General features: G+C 37.6%; 1 protein-coding gene across 1 annotated transcript in view; it reads left to right on the forward strand.

The window, feature by feature from the left end:
* Nucleotides 1–14,683: 14,683 nt before the first annotated feature.
* Nucleotides 14,684–23,276, forward strand: part of LOC125659808 (serine-rich adhesin for platelets-like) — a 50,774-nt gene continuing 42,181 nt past the window's right edge. The window contains exon 1 of the mRNA XM_056148773.1: nucleotides 14,684–14,767. Within this exon, the coding sequence (XP_056004748.1) occupies nucleotides 14,704–14,767 (64 nt within the window). The 5' untranslated portion in view covers nucleotides 14,684–14,703. The remainder of the gene's footprint in view (nucleotides 14,768–23,276) is intronic.

The following is a 23,276-nucleotide window of genomic DNA, read 5'->3' on the forward strand; positions in this document are numbered from 1 at the left end:
GCTGGATCCAGTAAGTGCTCAACCAAGCCCCTATCTTTGCTCCTCACGAAAATATTAACAGCTGTGAAGGAGAAACTTCAAACTTACTGTGCGACTACATATGCCAGAAGTGGTGTTCATCAAATGTGGATTCTAAAAAATTCTAAAGAACTTTTTTCACAAATTGGCACTCCAATGTATCTTTCTAACATATATACTAGTCCCAAACATTGCTATATCAAATACAGATGTCACTTTCCTCTAATAACCCTCAGCGGGGCCCTTGCTGACCGTGTCAGTTTTCTAGTTCTTTCTCAAACATCCTTTATCGAATGCCCACATTGCCTCTATCGGCTATTGCCAGAGAACAGACAGTATTGGTGACATGATCAACCAAAACTCCAAGAACAGCCATTGTAGAATAAATCTTTACAAAAACATTTGGACATTGCTTTGCCATCGAGGAGCCTGGATTGTCGAACGATTCCTTGACAGAAAATACAGAGCCATACAAATGGATATAAGACGAAAGCGATCCGTGTGGCAGACCCACGGAATAAAGTGAAAAATAATGTCTGACTAATTCGTCAGGTCAGGGAATGGTTGCCAATTCCAGCTGGAACTGGAAACACCGGGGGATTACGAATATATAATTTGATAATGGTCTTTGGTGATCAGGTCTTCCAACAGCCTGTTGGAATTCCCATGGGCACAAAATGTGCTCCTTTGTTAGCTGACCTGTTTCTATATTCATATGAAGCAGAATTTATTCAAAAACTTCTACGTGAGAAGAAAATATCTCTCGCTGTGGCCTTCAATTCGACATTTCGATGACGTTTTGTCTATTAACAATAATAACTTTCATCCATACGTCGATTTGGTGGCCGAGAGGTTAGAGCGTTTGTCCCGCATGCGGGAGGCCGGGGTTCGAATTCCGGCCGCGACAGACCTAAATCGTTCAAACAGGTAGTGACAGTTCCATCGCCAAACGCTCAGCATTAAGTGTGAATGTCACGGGTCCTCGGAGATGACCTTAAAAACGAAAGACCCGTGTCACAGTAGGTGTGGCACGCTAAAGAACCCTCACTGTTCAATGGCGGTAAGCGCCGAACATAGGTCTAAATTTGAAACCCTTCATCGGTCTTGGTGACGTCTCCATATGAGTGAAAATTCTCTAGCGATACGTTAAGGAAGATAAAATCAATCAATCAATCGTTATCTTCACCTTTCATTCAATACATGTACTGCCTGTAAATAGATTTTATACATGTATGTACATGTAACCCAAGTCTTGCTTTAAGAGTTTCATTCAATACAGTAGGATAGTACTAATGCATGGACTCATATAAAACAGAAGTACTACTATAATCAGAATACTTAAAATTTAATATTCCGCAATAATTATATGTAAAAGAAATCTGATAGCCTATACCCCGTACACAAAACCATGTAGCATACATTATTTTTTCTTTGAGTTCGATTTATATTATTCACTGAGAGTATACGCATAACCTTGTACTGATAACACGTAATTTTGGTAATGTTAAAGTGACGTTAAAACAAAGCGTTGTCCTGATATTTCATCATAGACACGCGGTATTGCTAAACATGGGACAGTCGGAATTGTGTTGAGGTGTTTGATAAAAATTAGAAAGTGTACCGTGGATATAGATATATTTGTTTCCATATATTCCTGAATTAATTAATGCTTTTTTCCGTAACCATATAATTTTCTGCGAAATATATGCATAAACTGAGATATTATGCAAAAACGTACCTCGACCATCTATATTGCCGCTGCGGTAACACAACGTAGCCTACACCCCGCATGTTGAGATATACTCGGTGTAAATGACTGATCAGACTACAGAGGAAAAAATACTCGCGAAATTAATTAATAACAGATTTGATATATATTTACATTTATATGTTCCTTAATGAAGTGATTATTTACATTCAGCGACCGAGATTCGTCGATTGCTTCATCGGAACGCAATCCCGATGAATATAAAAAAAGCAAAAAAGCCTAACAATATAAATATTAATTTCTTTCACACTTGTCCATCAAACGATACAAAATTCGAACTTCATCTGTTGTTTGTCACTAACTTCACTGCGAGTTTTTATATGAATTCTCGCAAGTACATATAAAGTCAGGAAAACCAGTAGAATGACATTCAGACAGAGGTGGAGAAGAAACCTGTAGCCCCTTGTGGTTTTACTAATAAGCACTCTACTGTGAACTGAATTGGATTTAACCACTGATTGTGGCAAGTTGACTTATTCTCGCGGTCCTACTAAACAGTACTCTAGAGTACTTTAGAGTACGCTGGTAAAATTTCAAAACTTAATGCAAATTTAACCGCTGTTCGAACGTGTTCTTACTTTAGTTAAACCTAATAAATATATATCTGGAATGAAATGTTTGTTTTCATAATTCATTTTTGAATTACAGTTTACCGTTTGATCCCGATCACATATTTACATAAAATACTAATTAGCGCTTTACATCTTTATTTCCTTAATTTCTTTATTTTATTTTTTAAGTATTGAGTCTTTTCATTGTCATCTGAACAGTAAATTCTTTAAAAATAAAGCATTGGTATTTGAATTTCAATAGAAATGAAATAATTACGTCTTTGAAGATGACTAGATGTAATTGCGAGTTTTCTTTGATGATTACAGCTGTCGTTTTAAATCAACACTGGATGTGGGTTATTTTTAACAGACCACCAATTATTTAATTGATTTGTATCAATAATTGGCCAGTGGAAAAAGAAAACATATGAATTGAAAAAAAAGAGGATAAAGAAGAGACCCACAGGCCTTATTGGTCACCTGCGTTCTAGTAAAAAAGAATCACTACTCCTAAAGGCTATGAAAACTAGAATAAAAATCCTATTCTGAATATCTAAGCTAAATTCTAATGTTCAACAGTATAAAACAAGATGTGTTCTTAAAACTTAAATGATCTCAAAAGTGCATACATTTATGAAAGGTTTTACATAATATAATAGGTGTATTAACATTAAAAGATATTACTAATTTGGACCCATCCTAGTGTCAACCCCCCCCCCCCTTTTTTTTTTATACATTTCTTTCTGCTATTTCTAAGTATGCATTTTGATTTTATACAATATCGGCAAACTTGCACATAAACACTATATACATGTACTAAGTTTGATCCCACCCTGTGGTCAGAATCCCTACGTCGTGGATCATCAAATTTACATTTTAGCAAAAGGACTACTTGCTAAATATCCATTTAGTTTCAATTTAGTATGAAAGGTGGAGATAACGAACAGTGATCAATCTCATAACTCCTTTAAGCATTACAAAGTAGATAGTTGGGCAAACACGGACCCCTGGACACACCAGAAGTGGGATCAGGTGCCTAGGAGGAGTAAGCATCCTCTGTCGACCGGTCACATCCGCCGTGAGCCCTATATCCTGATCAGGTAAACGGAGTTATCCGTAGTCAAAATCAGTGTGGCAAGAACGGCTTAACAATCGGTATGAAACACATCAGACAGCATTTAACCCAAAAACAGGTTGTATTGACGAACTAGATCGTTATAACGACCACAGAATTTGCGAAATGCTGACTTCAATCGAGACTGTTGAAACCCCTGTACCATCAACTTGTTTGTCAGTAGCTTACCTCGATTTAAAAACTGACTATATGCCGATTTTACTATTCGACAAGGATTATGAATTTGACATATTGATGTCTTGGAAAAGGAAATTCTGACATCGGGATTCAAAATTCATAAGCAAATATCAAAATACTCACGTAGAAAATGTGGACCTGGCCGTCAACAAGCCAGTGAAACACGCCATTTCGAGATTTTCGCCGACGAAAGCTCGGTAACAGTAATAAATAAGGTACACTCATTTTGTATCTATTTTGTGACTTTCTTTATTAAAAGGAACAGTTATCTAATGTGTAACGTGCAATTACTACATAATTCAATAAGTTGAAGGAAGCAGTTTCACTTTGCAACAGGATATAAGAAATTTTATTTCGTATTCCGATCTCGATCGAAAGTTGTTGACTGCGAATGACGTGTTTTAATTCAATATACATGTAACATCAAGCATTTTTTATATCACATGAAAGGGAACGGCAACCCTAACCACATTGTTGCCTCTCTGAATAAAGTATTACTTACTGATATCGTAAATGACAGTCATTAACAACAAAAAGCCTTGCTTAACAATTAAATCAATATTAATCTATCTTATATTTCAAATTACCCGCACACGGCCTCTCACCTCTGTAGGCGCGGGTTCGAATCCCGCTCGCGCCGGTAAGTGAGAAAGTTTCCCAGTTTACTTTCGGAAGGTCGGTGGTCTCTTTCCAGATACATTGTACCTGGGTTCTCTCTTCCACCAATAAACACTGGTTGCCACCAGATAACTGAAAAATGGGTCAAAGACTCAATTGGCCAGGGTGCAATATTTAGAGTAAATAATTTGGGTAGGGATTTATTTGGTGGTAGTTATCTGGAGGACTGTTATGATTTGTTATGACCTTAGTGTTGAAGGAGGCAGAATTGTAAAGTGAATTATCAAAACGAGTTTTGACGAGTGGAAAAAATGTTAGTTCCGTATCGGTAACGTGATCGGACACGATTGTTTCCGGATACAGGTACGGATTTTTGTCTTGTAAAAATGCCGATAGATATATATATATATATATATATATATATATATATATATATATATATATAAAACCACATCACATATTGCCGCAGGGCTTTTCTTGATTAATAAAAAAAACATGATACAGTGCTCCAAGTCGCATCTGCTATCAGGTCGCAAAATGGCGACCTAAAAATATTTCTGGTCGCCATTTTCAAATTTCTAGTCGCCATGTTCAAAATTTCTACTCGCCATAGTAAAAGCTTTTGTAAATATAAGACTTACAAGGTTTTTTTTTAAAATATGATTATCTTGCAAGTAAAAAATCAACACCATGTATACATTTTGTTTGTTTATATTTTGAAACTGAATAGAAATGTAATGTGAAACATGGTGGATGCTAACAAGTACTTACAAAAGTTGTATTGCATTGGACCATCCTGTATATTTTACAGTACGCTTCTGGAGAAGAAAACCAGCGTTCTACACCAGGATTTGCTTTAAAGTTATCAATAAGTGGGCCTTCACTGCTTATCATGTTATGCGAATAAGAGCTAGTTTTGTTGGATCTTTTGCTGAACAATTAGTACCAGCATCAATAAGAACACTACATCCCGAGTTTGATTGTCTTTGAAAATTAACAGCAACAGTTGCCCCGCTAGACTTACTGCTAATAATGCAGTCACAGACAACGACATGTCTCTTACTGTTACCGTGAATAGTCACATTTCCACGTTTGAAAGATGTACACTCGGTCGTGGCGAAATAGGACAATGGATGTCTAGAAATTGTGGACGTTGCTGGCTTATTGGCCTCACAAATTCTGCAAAACATTTTGCCATCACGAAAATTTCCTCCGCCATTTCAGGACTGGGGTTCTTCCTTTACTTTTGCATTTCTCTTTAGACATTGCTACGCCATCTTTTGATGCAGAACTTTCCCCGAGTGATTCTTGAATTTCTTTGTTACATGTACAAGGCTGAGGCTTCTGTTTTTTACTATTGATAAATCCAAAGTGCTCTAAACCTCGTTTTCCCGCCATCTTGATTGTTTTGACCGAGACTAAAAATATTTATTCAGACTTCCGATCCCGATTCTAAAATTTTACTGGTTGCCCAAATTTTCTTCACTTGCGAAAATGCGACTTAATTATAATCTCTAGTCGCAAAATTGATTTTCTGGTCGCAAATGCGACCGTTTTACTCGCAACTTGGAGCACTGCTGATATATGTAATATTAAGTAATAATAACTAAAATGAACAATAACTTCAGGTGCTTGAATTGTATATGGTAAAGAAACAGAATTTCTCTATTTATATTGCAAATTTACAACTCATGCCCAGAAAATTTGACATTCATATATAATTGAATTTTTCCTCAAAGGTAGTGCAACTAAATTTAACCACAAAAGATAATCTCACTTACCTTTTTCAAGTTGAACTCTATTTTTAGTAACAACTTTTTGCTGTAGCGCCCATATTCGACAAAGGTCAGACTTAAAAAAAAACCTAGTGCATAACTTCAATATATATACTTACTTTCGGCAAAGTTTCAAGGTTGTACATAAAAAACTGTAGGAGGAGTTGATTTCACAAAATTTCCCCAACCACCCGCCCGCACTTCACCATACTATAGACCGGATTTGCACTTCGTGCAACCCGGCCAAAATTGTTGAGTGTGGCGGAAAACATTCAATCAATCAATCAATCAAATTACCCGCCGTTAAGAGAGCGGCCATTCAAGTTTAATTTATTACGTCACACCGTCGGTTCCGGTTTATTTCATCAGCAGCACTGTAAACATGACAAGTCACGAACATTAAGTTTGGAGTCGTTTGGAGCCCGTTCTTTCGAGTCGCAGACCAGGCAGATGGTACTCGTTTCTTTATACATGTACATATCTCAAACCTCAACTTGTCATTCGCAAATGATGGATCCACAGTTTACATAGAATTTTCTTTTCAAATAACTTTGTTGGGTCAGGAATTTCGGGGAAAAACTTTTTTCACATCTCCCCTTCGCATTAGTGTAATTAACTGCTTGAGAAGAAGGCATCCATCTATTTACAATGTACATGTATTCTTAAAATCTACCATGCACATTTTTGATGATCTTAGAATCTCATCAAAACCGGAATAGACGGTGTCACGTCAAAATTATTGATTTTTGTGGTCTTGAATACAAAAGAGTTCCGCTTCATGACAGCCTCTATAGATGGCGGGAAATTCGTTTTAAAATTAGTACTGAGGCTCATCTAGGCCGTGTATCAACAGAATAGTATGGCAAATCTTTATCATATAATTAATCTTATCATTTATCTTTTAAAAAAATTTTGGGTTGCCTTTCCCTTAAAAAGAAACCCCAAATATATACACATACACAATGTTGTAGAGTTATTTCTTGTAAAAATTTTATAATTCAATACAAAAATTGCATATCATAATTCAAATTGAATTATCTCCCTTAGACTGGTAAATAAATACGGTCATAATAAGAAAGATGATGACATTCAAACTGACAAAGTCACATGACTCCAAAATCTATATGTATCTTCCTCTTATTGTAAAATATTTCTGTACAAAATTTGAAAACTGTACAATGAAAACTGTTTGAGTTATCGTGTCACAAAGTGTTCATAATAACAAAGATATTGACACACATACAGACAAAGTGACATGACTCCAAAATCTATAGGTGTCTTCCTCTTATTGTAAAGTATTTCTATACAAAATTTGAAAACTGTACAATGAAAACTGTTAGTTATTGTGTCACAAAGAAAGTGTTCATAATAACAAAGATCATGCCATACAGACAGACAAAGTGAAATGACCCCACAATCTATCGGCTTCTTCCTCTTATTATGTTCCCCAAACAAAGTTTGGGAACATATTGGTTTTACTCGGTTTCTTATTATTATTATTATTTTTCTTTCTTTCTTCTTGGGACTTTTTTGTCCACGAGTGTTCTCAGAAACTACTCAAGGGATCAATCTGAAACCTTTTTAGGATGATAGTATAGCATATGTAGATGTGCGGAACGAATGTCATTTTGTCTGAAAATGCATGCATGTGCATGCACGTGCATTGGATTTTTTGTTTACCAACTTTGGAATCAGTCTAACTTTTTTATTTTTCAATGAAATCGTTTGCTATTTATATCGTAGGTATAACATGGGACCCTTAACTGTTTGGCATCGTCAAAATTTCAATTCTGCACGCGCATGCACGTGTGCTTCAATTTGATTGGATAATACAAAACTGTTTATATCATTCATGCCAATCAAGGAAATTGAATGATATTTACAGGATAGGTAGACATTTCAAATATCTACAGATCGATGTAATAAAAATTGCAAACGCGCATGCGCACGCACGTGCATTGTCATTTGAAGGTTCAATTCTTTCAATGACCCTAACTTTTTTGTTTTTTGTCAAAATCTTTTCAAACTTGTATTGTATATGTATCTTGATATTCTGAACAAAAGTGTATAGTCATAATTACCATCCGGCACGTGCATGCACGTGTGCTAAATTGTGATTGGACGATTTTCAAATCGCCATAACTTTCTTATAAATGATGGAAACAATATGAAATTTATACTGTAAGTATATCTATCAAATGTCTATTGAATGACATCAACATTGATCCTGAGTCAAACTCACGTGCCCGTGTATGCACGTGCATAGCTTTTCTTTCATTTTTCGGGTACTAAAATGGTCATAACTATTGAATTAAAAACTGAAATGAATTCAAATTTACCCTGAGGATCTATGATATGAATGTCTGTGAAATGGTGTCAACAAATTTTCCATTATCAAAATCACGTGCGCGTGAATGCGCGTGCATTGTAATTTTTGACGTCTAAATTTGAGTATTGGTCTATAACATTTTGAGATTGCAATGAATAGGTTTGAAAATTAGGTTGCAGGTATGTTTTGGGCCTGTCAATTTATTAATAGTCTCAAAATCACTTCCCTGAACGTGTATGCACGTGCGCTTAATTCTGATTGGACGATTTTGAAATCCCAATAACTTTCTTAAGAGTGAAGCGATCGATACCAAATTCATATAGTAAGTATATTGTTCAAATGTCTATTGAATAGCATCAACAAAGTTGTTGTGTGGTACTCACGCGCACGTGTATGCACGTGCATTGATTTCGGTCTTTGTAGTTTTGAGTTGCCGTTAATTTCTCGTTTTTCATTGAACAGTTGTGAAACTTCTCTTGTACTCATATAGTAAGACTTGTTATGTTACGAGATGGTCGAATTATTTATCTGCACGTGCATGCACGTACATCCACGTGCACAAAACTCTCAGATCTTTATAACTGATTTGAACTAGTATGAAATGGACTGAACGTTATAAGATAGTTGTATATTCACATGCTCAACAGTTTGCAATAGTCAAAACAACTTGTACTGAAATAAATGTCACCACTTACTAAATGGGGGAATGTTTGGGGAACATGTGTAACGGTCCCCGTTACAATAAGTACTAGTTGTACATTATTTCTGTACAAAATTTGAAAACTGTACGATAAAAACTGTTCGAGTTATCGTGTCACAAAGAAAGTGTTGACGGATAGACGGACAATGTGATTACTATAGGGCTTCCCACATTTCATGCGGGGCCCTAATTAGGAACGAAAGCTGGGTGTTGTTACTTCTGGAACTTCTGCTAAAGAATAAAGCTTGAATTGCCGCGAATTTCTCTTCCGAAACTTGTACCGTGTTTTAAGACGATATTTTCTTCGGGCTGCGATTGAATTTATTTCTAATATTCAATTCAGGTAATTATCGATTCCTACATTTTTTTGTAATTTTAAAAAATGCTGCTAAATTCTCTTTGCGGTAGATGAAAGGGGTTGATAAGCGTTGCTATCAACACATTCCGATCTTGGATACTCAGTCGACATACTTGGATAAATATGTCAGTCAGGACCGGAGCTATTGTCTCTTGTAGGAGTTATGAGATTGATCACTGTTCGTTATTTTCACCTTTCATTAGATTGACAAGCGGTATGGCTTTTATTAATGTCAGTCCAGTTAAATTTAAGGGAGGTGGATTAAAATTGGGACATTCAGCTTTGACCCTAGATCCCCTATTAGAATGACCCAGGGATAATGAATTTCACATTAGTAGGTGTCCTTATCATTACTACATGTGTACACAAAGTTTGTTTGCGTAGGTGTCCTCGAGTAAAAAAAAACAAAACCGACTCTCTAATTATTGCATGTAAGGTGAAGATAACGAACAGTGATCAATCTCATAACTCCTATAAGCAATACAAAATAGATAGTTGGGCAAACACGGACCCCTGGACACACCAGTGGTGGGATCAGGTGCCTAGGAAGAGTAAGCATCCCCTGTTGCATCAATTCTTAATTTAAAAAGTCCAGGTGTCATATCCATGAGAGGAGCAATTATACTTCTCCTTAACAGGTGTCCTATTCCTAATCTAATGAAATATCACTCGTGAACGCACGACACAGAACTACCAGTCGCAATATATCACCCGATATAGAAATAGATAATTTAATTGAATAATAAATGAAATTTTCCAATGAACAACAAACCAAGTGGTTTCCACTTCAAATTCCTTTTCAGGGAGAACATTGGTATTAATCAGAGCTTACGAAGAAGAGGTATAATGAAATCATGTGGAGTCTTGACTGTAGACAAAATTTTGTCCGGAGATGTTTTCTTCTATTTTACAGGTGGTATTTTTTCCTTCCAATTTTATGTTTTATATTTTGTAACGGTAATATCAAACGATTGGCCTGAATACAAAACTAGAATATTATTTTAACAGGAATGTCATTTTAAAAGTCCAAAGTGATCGGCAAGATTTCAGTTCTCGAATTCGTTGGTAAAATATAATGATACTCTCCGCAAACGAAGTTTAGGGGGTATACTGGAATCAGCATGTCCTTCTGTCTGTAGAAATGATTATGTCCGGACAGGTTCCGCGAGACCAATGCGTGGATTTTTCTGAAAATTTGTACACTCGTTAATTACTATATATAGAGATGAACATCTAATATTTTCATCACGAATCTATATATTCATCATGATTGAACAATATTTCTTCATTTTACAGGTGTTTTTCAACCGTACCGTTTTATGTTTTGTAACAGTATACTGTATAAGCTTGGCAGGGAGTATACTGGAATCATGTGGAATATGTAGACAAAAATTTTTCCGGATGTTTCCTACCATTTTACAGGTGGTTGTTTTTTCTTCTAATTTTATGTTTTATAACGGTATGTTCTCTTACAGATACTACTGCAGAAGTTTAGGAGCGATGATAATGGAATCATCATGTCCGTTTGACTGTCTGTAGACAAGAGTTTGTCCGGCCATATTATGAAAGACTAGCGCGATTTGTGCACCATACAAAGACATTTTCATTATGATTGGATACTTTTTCTTCATTTTACTTGTGCTTTTTCAACTTTAGGGATCTAGTCGTTTTGTTTAGATTTTGAGACAGTATGTTCCCACTGCATACGTTTAGGAGAGGGTATAATGGATCATCTTCTGTCCATCTGGACCCAGTTGCTCAAAACCTTGGTTAAGCTTAACCAGTGGTTAAGCTAACCAGTGGTTAAATTTACTATCCACTGGGTATCTAAACACTGGTCAAAATTCTGTTGCTCAAAGTGAGTTTAGCCCTAGGACTTACTAACCAATGGTTTAGTACTTTAACCAGTGTTTAGTATCCCACAATGCAACATCTGTCGTCTGTATATGTAAACAATAATGGCTACCAACACAAACAAGAAACGAAGTGAAAATTTCTCACCAGAGGAGACACTATTTCTAAAATATGGCGCTAAAATGTGTGGCGCCCAAGGCGGTTTAGTATAAATATACGATCGCGTTCGCGATCAGTAAAATCGCTAAAACGGGAGAGAAAAAAATCACAAACAAGGTACCATGATTTACTACTGGTTTAAGCACGTTAACATTCCTCATACGATGCTACTACATGTACGTGCCGAAAATACAAGTAATGTAATTATTCAGTGATGATACTATTGCCAACTATAGTACACATATGACAAATTATGTATTTACATACATAGGTAAGTGAAGTAAAGTGAGGGGGGGGGGGGGGAGATTTACAGTTGAAGTGAAAGTGGGAAACAATAATTTTTCTTTCATAGGGGTGGGTGTAAATGTAGTCCGGGACATATGTCCCGGCATGTCCGATATTGATATTCGCCTTATTACAAGCCCCTTCCTGAATGCGGATTTAATGTTTTCATCTCAGTCCGGTTCTTTTATTAATATCCCAATTAGCTCCGATGTTCCAAGAGAAAAATGCATAAACAAGGCGAAAACAAAAACCGGATATGCGTTTCCTTCGTAAATTTTTCGGGACTACTTTTACACCCTAGAGAATAAATAAAAGCCATTTATTAAATAATTAGGCAATTTTCATACACCAAATTCACAATGAAGACATTTGGCGATTGTCTTAAAACACATTTAGTAAAATATTTAAAGAAACACTAACATAAGACGTTAAATCGGCGAATATCAATATCGGAAATCGAGGGACATATGTCCCGGACTACATTTACACCCACCCCTTTCATAGGCCTACAATTTATCGACGTGGAGAGACTGTGTTTCTCCACTGCAAAAAGTTTATGTGAGTCATTGTGTATTTTTTAATATTATGTTGGTGAATATGAATTTTTATATCAATGTTTAATGGTGATGTACAGGTATATTAACTTCAAAAGTTATTATGAATGACATAATGGATATTCAAATTCAATATCATGAAGTGTATGACCTGTCTTTATTATCTCATGATCATTTAATTATTTATTTTAGGAATACTAAACACAATATATTGAAGAAAGATAAAAACTTGTATATAAAGTATAATCACCTTCATGATTACATATGGCCTGTGTGTTTATTGAATGCAAGGTGAAGATAACGAACAGTGATCAATCTCATAACTCCTAATAGCAATACAAAATAGATAGTTGGGCAAACATGGACCCCTGGACACACCAGAGGTGGGATCAGGTGCCTAGGAGGAGTAAGCATCTCCTGTTGAATGAAAGCCTTTCCGGTTGACATACACGGGCTCGTGCTCACTGGGGCCCATGATGCGGACGTGGGTACCATCGATAGCACCAATCACACCAGGAAATTTAGCTATGGCATAAAAGCCCTTCTTGATGTTGGACTTCTCTCCTTCTGTGGATGGCCACTTTACAAAACGTGAGGCCAAATCGGTCAGGGCTTGGGATACATCGTGGATACTTCGAGAAACACTTGACTTGTGGAAACCCAGTGTATAGCCTATAGTTTTCACGTTATCACCTGTAGCGTAATATCGTAGAGCCATCTCGACCTGACTGAGAGCTGACAAGGAATATGAGCGCAATGTTGGACGGCACAACTCGGGTCCTAGTAGATCAGTGATGAAATTAACTGACTCTTTACTAAATCTATACCTTTCTTTGTATTCACTAGCACTGTCATTGAAATCGTGATTAAAATGTCTGTTAACTCTTGTTTTCTTGTGTCGTCTGCCAATGTTGACATCAAACAGCAAGCGGGCAGCTATGTTTAACCACTGGTTAGGCAACTTAACCCACCTCTGCAGAATGGCTAACTTTGGACAAAACTTAACCACTGGTTAGGCAACTTAACCACTGGTTAACTTTTGAGCAACAGATTTAACCATCGGCTAAAAGTTAACCGGTGGACAAGATATTTAACCACTGGTTAAGCTTAAGCAAGGTTTTGAGCAACTGGGTCCCGACTGCGGCCATGGTTTTGTCCGGACATTATCTAAGAGACTAGTTTATGGATTTTCCTAAATATTTATATGCTCTCTTTATTACATGGTGATTATTGTTAAATGTCGAGGTCAAAGGAATTTAGTACATGTATATCCTCTAACTTGTATTAGGGCCGAGGGGACCCAGATTAGAATAGGTCCCCAGTACCCCTTGCTTGTCGTTAGAGGAGACTAGATGGGGCGGTCCTTCGAATGAGACCGCAAAACCCGAGGCCCCGTGTCTCAGAAGGTGTGGCACGATAAAGCCCCCCCCCCCCCCCCCCGCTCAAACGCAATAAGCGCCGAACATAGGCCTACACCGGCAATGATGACGGCTTTATATGAGTGAAAGATTCTCTAGAGGGACGTTTTACAATAATCAATTAATCTAGCTTGTATTCAGATGAAACATGAATAATCTTGAAACCAGGTCTTTCTAGTCGTCAGCTATACAACACTTCAAAGACTGAGCCCCGCGGGGGCATTAGTCTCCATAGGACAGTTCTGGATTGGTTCTTGTAGGGTTCCAGAGTACTTTAAAAGTATAAAATCTGTTTCATAGTATTTGGGACAGATTGCAGGCATTAGTTTGGTACTTAGGATTGTTAGTGACAAGATATACTTTTATATTTACGATATAGTATATTGATTAATTAGTTTGAGATGAGTAGCATAGCCTGTAATTGACCGACGTAAATTGTACATTGATTAAGCGTTGTGTGCATAATACATGTACAACAATGAGTTTTATTTGCTGTGAAGGAATGGGTCGATGTTGAATGCTATTTTGATGCAGCCTGTATGAAGCAATCTAAACTCAACTGCCATATTAATGGGTTGTTTGAAATGTTTTGTTAAAGAATGAATGTGGAAATATCAGTTTCATTTTATAAATCTTTAACTTGAACATCATTTAAATCGTTGTGAAAAATATCTCCGAATTCAGTTTACAGGACCTCGCTGCATCAAGAATTGTTTTCATTACACCCTAGTTTTCATTGTAAAATCATACCCATCAGCAAATAAACACAATATTTTTGATCTGATCAAACGGTGGGGTGTTAGGACATAATTTGTACTGCACGGATACGGAGTTCTGTAATGTATCTGGTTTATTCAGTATCTCGTAAAACTACCTCACACCTTCACTTGTCTTCTAAAACACGAGACGTATATAACGGAAAGAAAGAATGGATCTGAGATCATATCGATACCAAACAGCAGATTAGAATAGAATCTCATAGGAATCATCTGTGTACTGAGAGCATGAATTTCCTTGTGGGTGTTACAAGTATATGCTACCTTTGTGGACAGCTATTTGTTTTGCTTGGTGAGTACTACTTTGATACATATTAAGGATGATGAAAAAGATAATTTTAGCGCCGTCTTTCAAATAACATTTTAACGGTATGTCGCAAGCTTTACATTTGCTTTCCATTAATGTGCAGTGGAATTAAGGAACCACCTGAGTTTGAAATATTTTAAAACAATAAAACATCAATGATGACGTTTAACCAGGTGAAAGTTTTGAATTTTATTGAAATAAATATATGATTTCTTTATAATTCACTTAAAAATTACGCCGGGGGAAATGTTTTCGAGAAATGTTACGCGGAGTTATCCAAGGAAGGTGTCAAATATATTTGCTAATGTGAGACAAATACTAATGTGCAAATGTTTTAAATGCTATAAAACAATCACGAATGTGATTTCAGATACCCAAGGTCAGTGAGCCCTTGGACTCATACTGTTATATCTGACTAATAAACTATTCATAAATTGTATTTTGCAATGTAAAGAATTGAACATCGCCCTTGTAAGTATCCAATGGGTGACCGCGCAATTATTACATTCCCTTTCAAGGTTCAGTGTTCATGACATGGGTATCTCGGCACCAGAATTCCATAAAAATGATTTGAGAAACGCCTGATGGTCGTCGGAATTTCTGTGTTTATGCAAGAGCTTATATCTGTTGATATAAGATGCTTTGGTCTGAGAGTTCTTTGGAGCAGGAGAATGAGGTCTGGCGTTTGTATCCTCAAATTGGTTTGAAGTTTGCCATCCTATTTTCAATATAGAAAACATTGCCCAAGTTTCTGAAAAATACGAGAGTCATTAACAAAACGTAGACAACATCTCTCTTGCATATACATATTTTGTAAAAAAATATATAATTCAACACGTTATGGGATTTGAAGTCATTTATTTCATTCACATGGAATGTTTCATTCTATTTGATTCTATATTGTTCAAATTCCTTCTCGATTGATTGTATCTTGCTTAACGTCTCGTTCGAGAAATTTCCACTCATATGGAGACGTCACCAAGACCGGTGAAGGGCTTCAACTTTAGGCCTATGCTCGGCGCTTATGGCCATTGAGCAGTGAGGGTTCTTTAGCGTGCCACACCTACTGTTACACGGGTCATTCGTTTTTAAGGTCATCTCCGAGGACCCCGTGACATACACACCTGATGCCGAGCGTTTGGCGATGGAACTGATACTACTTGTTTTAACGACTTAAGGTCTGTCGCGGCCGAGATTCGAACCCCGGCCTTCCGCATGCGAGGCGAACGCTCTAACCTCTCCGCCACCGCGGCGGTGTATGTCCTTCTCAAGAATTTTTTCAATCATATGGGTCCTGTGGGGATCCGGGTTAGAATAGGTTTTCAGGATCTCTTGCTAGTCGTAAAAGGCGACTAAATGTGGCGGTCGTTTGGATGAGACCGGGAAAACCTGAAGCGGTCCTTCGGATGAGACCGCGAAAACCAAGGCCCCGTGTCACAGCATGTGTGGCACGATAAAAATCCCTCCCTGCTCAAAGGCCTTAAACGCCAAGCATACCACTGAATTTTGCAGCCCTTCTCCGGCAATGGTGACGTCTCCATAGTCATTAGTGAAATATTCTCGAGATGGACGTTCAATGATATGGAGACGTCGCTATTACCGGTAATGGGCTACAAAATTAAAACCCATGCTCGACGCTTCTTGGCTTGTCATAAGAGACGACTAAACGGGGCGGTCCTTATGATGAGATCGCAAAAACCGAGGTCTTGTGTCACAGCAGGTGTGGCACGATAAAGATCCCTTCCTGCTCAAAGGCTTTAATCGACGAGCATAACTCTGAATTTTGCAGCCCATCGAGAAGGACTTTATACAATATACAATTATATTAATCAATCAACGCTTCTGGCCTTTCAGCAGGGAGGGTTCTTTATCGAAAATTACCTTGTTTCAAAAGTCCTTGTCTCGAGGAACATTTGTGATTTATTATATCAATTTCTGATGAAAAGTTTATGATTGATTTGATAATTGTTTAACGTCCCACTCGTGAATGTTTCACTCATGTGCAGACATCATCACTGCCGGTTAAGGCCTGTAACATATAGGCCTTTAAGCAGGGAGGGATCTTTATCGTGCCACACCTGCTGTGACAAGGAGCCGCGGTTTTAGCGGTCTCATCCGAAGAACCGCCCCATTTAGTCGCCTCTTACGACAAGCACCTATTCTAACCAGGATCCACACGAGAAGATGAAAGGGTTAGGAGATAGGCTATAATGGAAACTTTTATACCAAAAACTGTTGAAATAAGGAAGTTAATTTGTTCTCAGTAACCTTGACCTTTGCAAATTAACCTTGGTCCAAATGTCCTTGTCTAAAGGAATGTTTGTGATAATTTATATCAATTTCTGAAGAAAGCTTTTCGAGATAAAACCAAGGTCCCGTGTCACAGCAAGAATCCCTCCCTGCTCAAAGGCCTTAAACGTCGAGCATAACTCTGAATTATGCAGCCCTTCATCGGCAGTGGTGACGTCTCCATAATCGAAAAGATTACACACTATAGGCCCAATATGAATGACAAACAATGATATATTGTAAACAGTGGCCTGATTTCTTTGACATTGTCAGTTAGTGTAATGCGAAGATAACGAATGTGATCAATCCCATAAAACCTAATTTAGGTAAAATGTTATAACTTTAAAGCAATACAAGCTGTAACTGACAGCAAGTAAATTTAAAAAATAAAATAAAAGAACAAGTTTTTTAATATTTAACATATTTGTGATATACAACTTCGTAAAATCAGAGTGAATCTAAAGCAATAAAACCGTCAAATCAGCAGAAAATGTAGATTCATGAATCATTGTCAGTATAACCCTGCTCATAATCTCCTGAGCACGTGTGGCATTTGTAAATAATTTATAATGCCAATCTTATAGAAAATTCACCATCAAAATTACATTTCAATGGCACATTTGCGTAATTATTACATTTTTACACTTCTTGTCAGTCACGAAACGATGCATTGTTTTAAAACAAACGTCACGTGTGGTTTCGTTACAAGATTATGTTCTGCAATCATCGTTCTCGTCGGTTTTTACAAAACGCTCATTGTAGGTATACTCTCGAGCTATATTCCCCTGCTTATTTGGTTGGATTTTTCTTCAGATTTTGGGTATTATATTAGTTATATTGATAGGTGTTATTTGCTGCATAATTGGATTGTTGAACACTTTGAATGTTCAACCAATATAATTTTTTGGGGGTGTTTAACAACTCAACTGCATGACAAACGGGATGATTTCAACTTCTCCATCGTCAACTTCCCATATTTATGTAGCAATATTCCATTAATATGATTACGGTGTCACCGTTGGGGCGAGCGCAGCATATCTGAATACATTTTCAAAAAGTTTATATTGAAAACAAGGAAAACTGATCTGGTTCACTGTCAATACGTAGGATTACTGTCTTGCTCTTCTCGCCAATGTACATGTAGGAACCAGTTTAGCGGGAAATGCAACGAGCGTGTTGTGACGTAGCCTGGTAGTTGTGATGTGACTGTTTACATTTCTTTAGACAATATTTTAAAAAGAAAGGGGGACGAATATGATTTTCATCCTTTCCTTTCAAATAAGAAAGGTTTGTAATACTTCAAAGATTTTTTATTATTATTATTTTACGAATCGAATCATCCGCCATTTTGTACGAGGGACTTCTGGGATTGGCGTCAAAAAAAAATTCTTGTTAGAGGTTGAGATTTAGCTCGGATTATTTCCCGCGCTCTAGTCATTAGAGCTCGCAGTACGAGCCAGCGCGGAGTGGCTCGCTGCCACCTGCACATGGTGTTTACATCTCTCAACTGATTTGATACCCAAGAGCTTGTTCTGTTTTTACAAGCCCGCCGAAGACGGGACGTATTGTGGTATGGCGTCGTCCGTCTGTCTGTCCGGAGCTTGTGGGAAGGATACAGACCGAACTGTAAGCTCCAGGAATTTACAATTTGGTTCATTTGATCACCATGATGAAAGAAAGAGAAAACCTTGTATGCAGGATATGGTACATTCGATCACCATGATGAGAGGAAAATACGGCTTGCTTTTCAATGTTATAGCTCAAAGGTCAAGGTCGCAGTATCACTGCACCATGATGAAAAATGCCTTTTACTTTTTCAAGGTCAAATTATCACTTAGTAGGAAAACCTTGTAGGCAGTATACAAACCGAACTCTTGGGGATAGGACCGTAAACCTTATACACTATATGCCAAGTGGAGGATGCCTATAGTTTCCAAAGGTCAAGGTCATAGTAGCAGGATACAGACCGAATTTTTGGCTCAAGGACCATTTAACTTGGCACACATACATCTTGTGCCAAGTGAAAATATTACATAGAGTGTACATTTTCGATGCAAAGAAAGTGTGTCACACCCTGATGATTGTTGATGCAAGGTGAAGATAACGAACAGTGATCAATCTCATAACTCCTATAAGCAATACAAAATAGACATTTGAGCAAACACGGACCTCTGGACACACCAGAGGTGAGATCAGGCGTCCAGGAGGAGCAAGCATTCCCTGTCGACCGGTCACACCTGCCGTGAGCCCTATATCCCGATCAGGTAAACGGAGGTATCCGCAGTCAAAGTCAGTGTGCCAAGAACGGCTTAACAATCGGCACGAAACACGTCAGACAGCATTTGACCCAATAACAGGTTGTATTGACGAACTAGATCGTTATATAACGACCATCGAACTTGCGAAATGCTGACTTCAATCGAGACTGTTGAAACCCCTGTACCATCAACTTGTTTGTCAGTAGCTTACCTCGATTTAAAAACTGACTATACGCAGAACAAGCTCTTGCATATCGAGTCAGTTGAGATATATAAACACCATATGATACTTCTACAAATCATGGTGTATTGATTGATTGAAGAGACCACCGACCTTCCAAAAGTAAACTTGGAAACTTTCTCACTTATCTATGTCGAGTAAGCGAGACATTCGAGGAATTCCGATTGAGGCTGCGTATACTGTGTGACGTCATTGTAGAATGACGAAAAAGATAACGTCAAACGTAAACAACTTTCAAAACAAGAACGTAAACATCAAGTTCATTACTTTACACAATAATTTGAACAGAGTCTCCCTACTTTTTAATGATCTTTTGATCATTTTATGTTTAAAATAAAATCCATACTTTTATATTAATGCTCTTAATGTCAATTTAAACTTTTAACTACGAACTAGTTCTTTAGTGTTATTTGCCTTTGTGATAATCGTGGACTCACAATATACAAATGTGTTTATTGTACTGAGTCACATGGGAGAGGTCTATTCGTAGGTGACGTAATGAGGCCTCGACGGGGAGTTTGTCCCTAACTACTCAATGTAGGCCATACCGTCACTTTTTGTGAATGAAGAGGTTATTCTGGTTTTTCTGTTGACCAGTATCGCACATTTCGCTTATTCACTTCACAGTCTAAGTAAAAATATGCCTCATCCGAAAACCAATTTTTCTGGAAAACGCCATTTCCTTGCTGAAGCAACCACCTTGCGCATTCAAGTCGGTATTGGATATCTGATTCCTTGAGGTGATGCATTACTGAAAGCTTGTGAGGTGTCAACTTCATGTTATATTTCAAAGTTCTGGAAATGCTGGTGTTTTCGGCATTAATTTCCATAAACATCTGTCTGACTCTTTTCTGAGGAGTTTCTGTAACTAAAGTCTTCACTTCATTGATAAAGTCATCAGTTCTTGAAGTCCTTGGTCTTTCCGGGTTGCCATGGCTTTTCTCACATACTGTCACTGTCCTCTCAAACTTTGTTACTAACCTCCAGATGAGCATTCTAGAGAGCTTCTTGGGCATATTTTCCCTCATTAACTTCTGAATGATTTTTAGTGAATTATATTGGTAATAGGAGTTTTACAATTTCAGCCTTCTGTTGATCGGTTAAATCCATTTTGAAAGGCATTCAAATTGTGACATCATCGTTCATGTCACAATGAAGCTTAATGACTTTTCCACAAGAACAAAAATGTAACATTTGACATACGGTGTGCAGGGGCGGATCCAGGAATTGCGGTAACGGGGGGCGCCATTTTATGAGGCAGGGGATCTGGGGCCCCCATGAGGCTCCCAGTGTGTCCTGGATTTTACAGATTTTATAGGACTTGAAAGATGTCTCCTATTTAGTCATTTGTACATATACTACTTTCTATCATTTTTTATATAGTGAAATTAATATTTTAATTGTTTTTGGAAAGAAAAAGTTCTCCCAAGAAAGTAATTCAAGAAATCAACAGATTTTATCATTTATTTCTAAGGGAGTGGAAGAAATTATTGCTTCTTTTATCGTTTTGTACATTTTTCTTAACAAGATACCACGATTTACCTTAAATTTGAAAATTTTAGGGTACGTTCGCCGGCTAACCCCCCCCCCCCCCCAAATCCGCCACTGGTGTGTGTAAAATATGATGTCACAAAGACATTTAAAGTTAAAAATGTAGGATATATTATGAAAAGCAGCATTTTGCAAATTCTATGGTCGTTATAACGATCTAGATTGCCTTTATAACCTATCATTGGATTGCTGTCTAACGTGTTTCATGCCGATTGTTAGGCTGTTCTTGGCTCACTGATTTTGACTACGGATAACTCCATTTACCTGATCTCGGCGGGTGTGACCGGTCGACAGGGGATGCTTACTCCTCCTATGCACCTGATACCACCCCAGGGGTCCGTGTTGCCCTACTCTCTGTATTGTGTTGCCCTACTCTCTGTATTGTGTTGCTTATAGGAGTTGTGAGATTGATCACTGTTCGTTATCTTCGCCTTTCATCCATGTGTTTCTACAGATATCAGTAACTAAATTATTTCAAAAAGTCGTAACATTGACTTATATAATCACGGAAAAAATAAAGGACATCGAAAATACTAGACAACTCAACTGTATGACAAACGGGATGATTTCAGCTTCTCCATCGTCAACTACATTTATGTAGCAATATTCCATTATCACCTGCATATGGTGTTTATATATCTCAACTGATTCGATATGCAAGAGCTTGTTCTGCGTATAGTCAGTTTTTAAATCGAGGTAAGCTACTGACAAACAAGTTGATGGTACAGGGATTTCAACAGTCTCGATTGAAGTCAGCATTTCGCAAATTCTATGGTCGTTATAACGATCTAGTTCGTCAATACAACCTGTTATTGGGTCAAATGCTGTCTGACGTGTTTCATACCGATTGTTAAGCCGTTCTTGGCACACTGATTTGACTGCGGATAACTCCGTTTACCTGATCAGGATATGGGGCTCACGGCGGGTGTGACCGGTCAACAGGGAATGCTTACTCCTCCTAGGCACCTGCAGGGCTCAACATTAACTTTTTTTCCTACTTGTCCATTCGGACAAGAGACAAAGATATTTACTTGTCCGAACTTCAACTTCACTTGTCCGGAAATTTTTTTAAAAAGGATATAATATCGTCAACTTGAAAACTGTATTTAATTTACTTAATATATAGTCTATTTTTATACCTGTTTGATTGATTGTTTTTTTTTTTTATCTTATTATCTTGATAAAAACAACAAACACATAAAACAAAATTTTATCTAGACTTCCCATCTTGAATCAATGACTTCGTAAGATCCATTGATGCATTCTCTCACCAAAGGACGCGCTACGTTGTGGAGCGTAGCGTAACGCTCTCTGGTAAGAGATTGCAATGGGTGATTGAAAGTAGTACGCAATAAGTGAACACCAATCCCGATTGAGTTTGACTCAGCTAGTTTACATAGCAATCGAAGTTCATTTTCCATGCATTATACATGTACTTCCGACTCTTAACTACCGATAAACTTTTCACAAAATTGTTTGGAGACTTCTTTACATAAAAAAAGCACTTGTCCAATCGGACAAGTGCCCATCAATATTCACTTGTCCGAAATGTTTTTCCACTGGTACCGGACAAGCGGACAAACGTAAATGTTGAACCCTGACCTGATCCCACCTCTGGTGTGTCCAGGGGTCCGTGTTTGCCCAACTATCTATTTTGTATTGCTTGTAGGAGTTATGAGATTGGTCACTGTTCGTTATCTTCACCTTGCATGAATATCGTATTTTGAAATTTATCGTTGGTTTCGGGAGGGGGGTCCTTCGTTGAATGAGATGTATGTAAGTAATATAATTATAAATCTTCTTAAAATGATAAATATAGGCCTCATGAAAACTATTATAATTATACCTAACACTGAACACCTGCACAATTTTATGTTGTTCATGATAAACCAATTGCAACTTCTCGGAAAAGCCTGTGGATGTGCGATTGGTTGTAGACATAAGCGTCTATGATGTTGCCTCGTTCTGGAAATTTCCATAAGGCTGTTTCAAGACTAATAAAGGATTGAGGGGCCTCTGTGGCCGAGTTGTTAGAGCACCACGCTCAAAATCACACGGCCTCTCACCTCTGTCGGCGTGTGTTCGAATCCCGCTCGCGCCGATAAGTGAGAAAGTTTCCCAGTTTACTTTCGGAAGGTCGGTGGTCTCTTCCCAG

Source organism: Ostrea edulis, chromosome 9, assembly GCF_947568905.1.
Source record: "Ostrea edulis chromosome 9, xbOstEdul1.1, whole genome shotgun sequence".
NCBI lineage: Eukaryota > Metazoa > Mollusca > Bivalvia > Ostreida > Ostreidae > Ostrea > Ostrea edulis.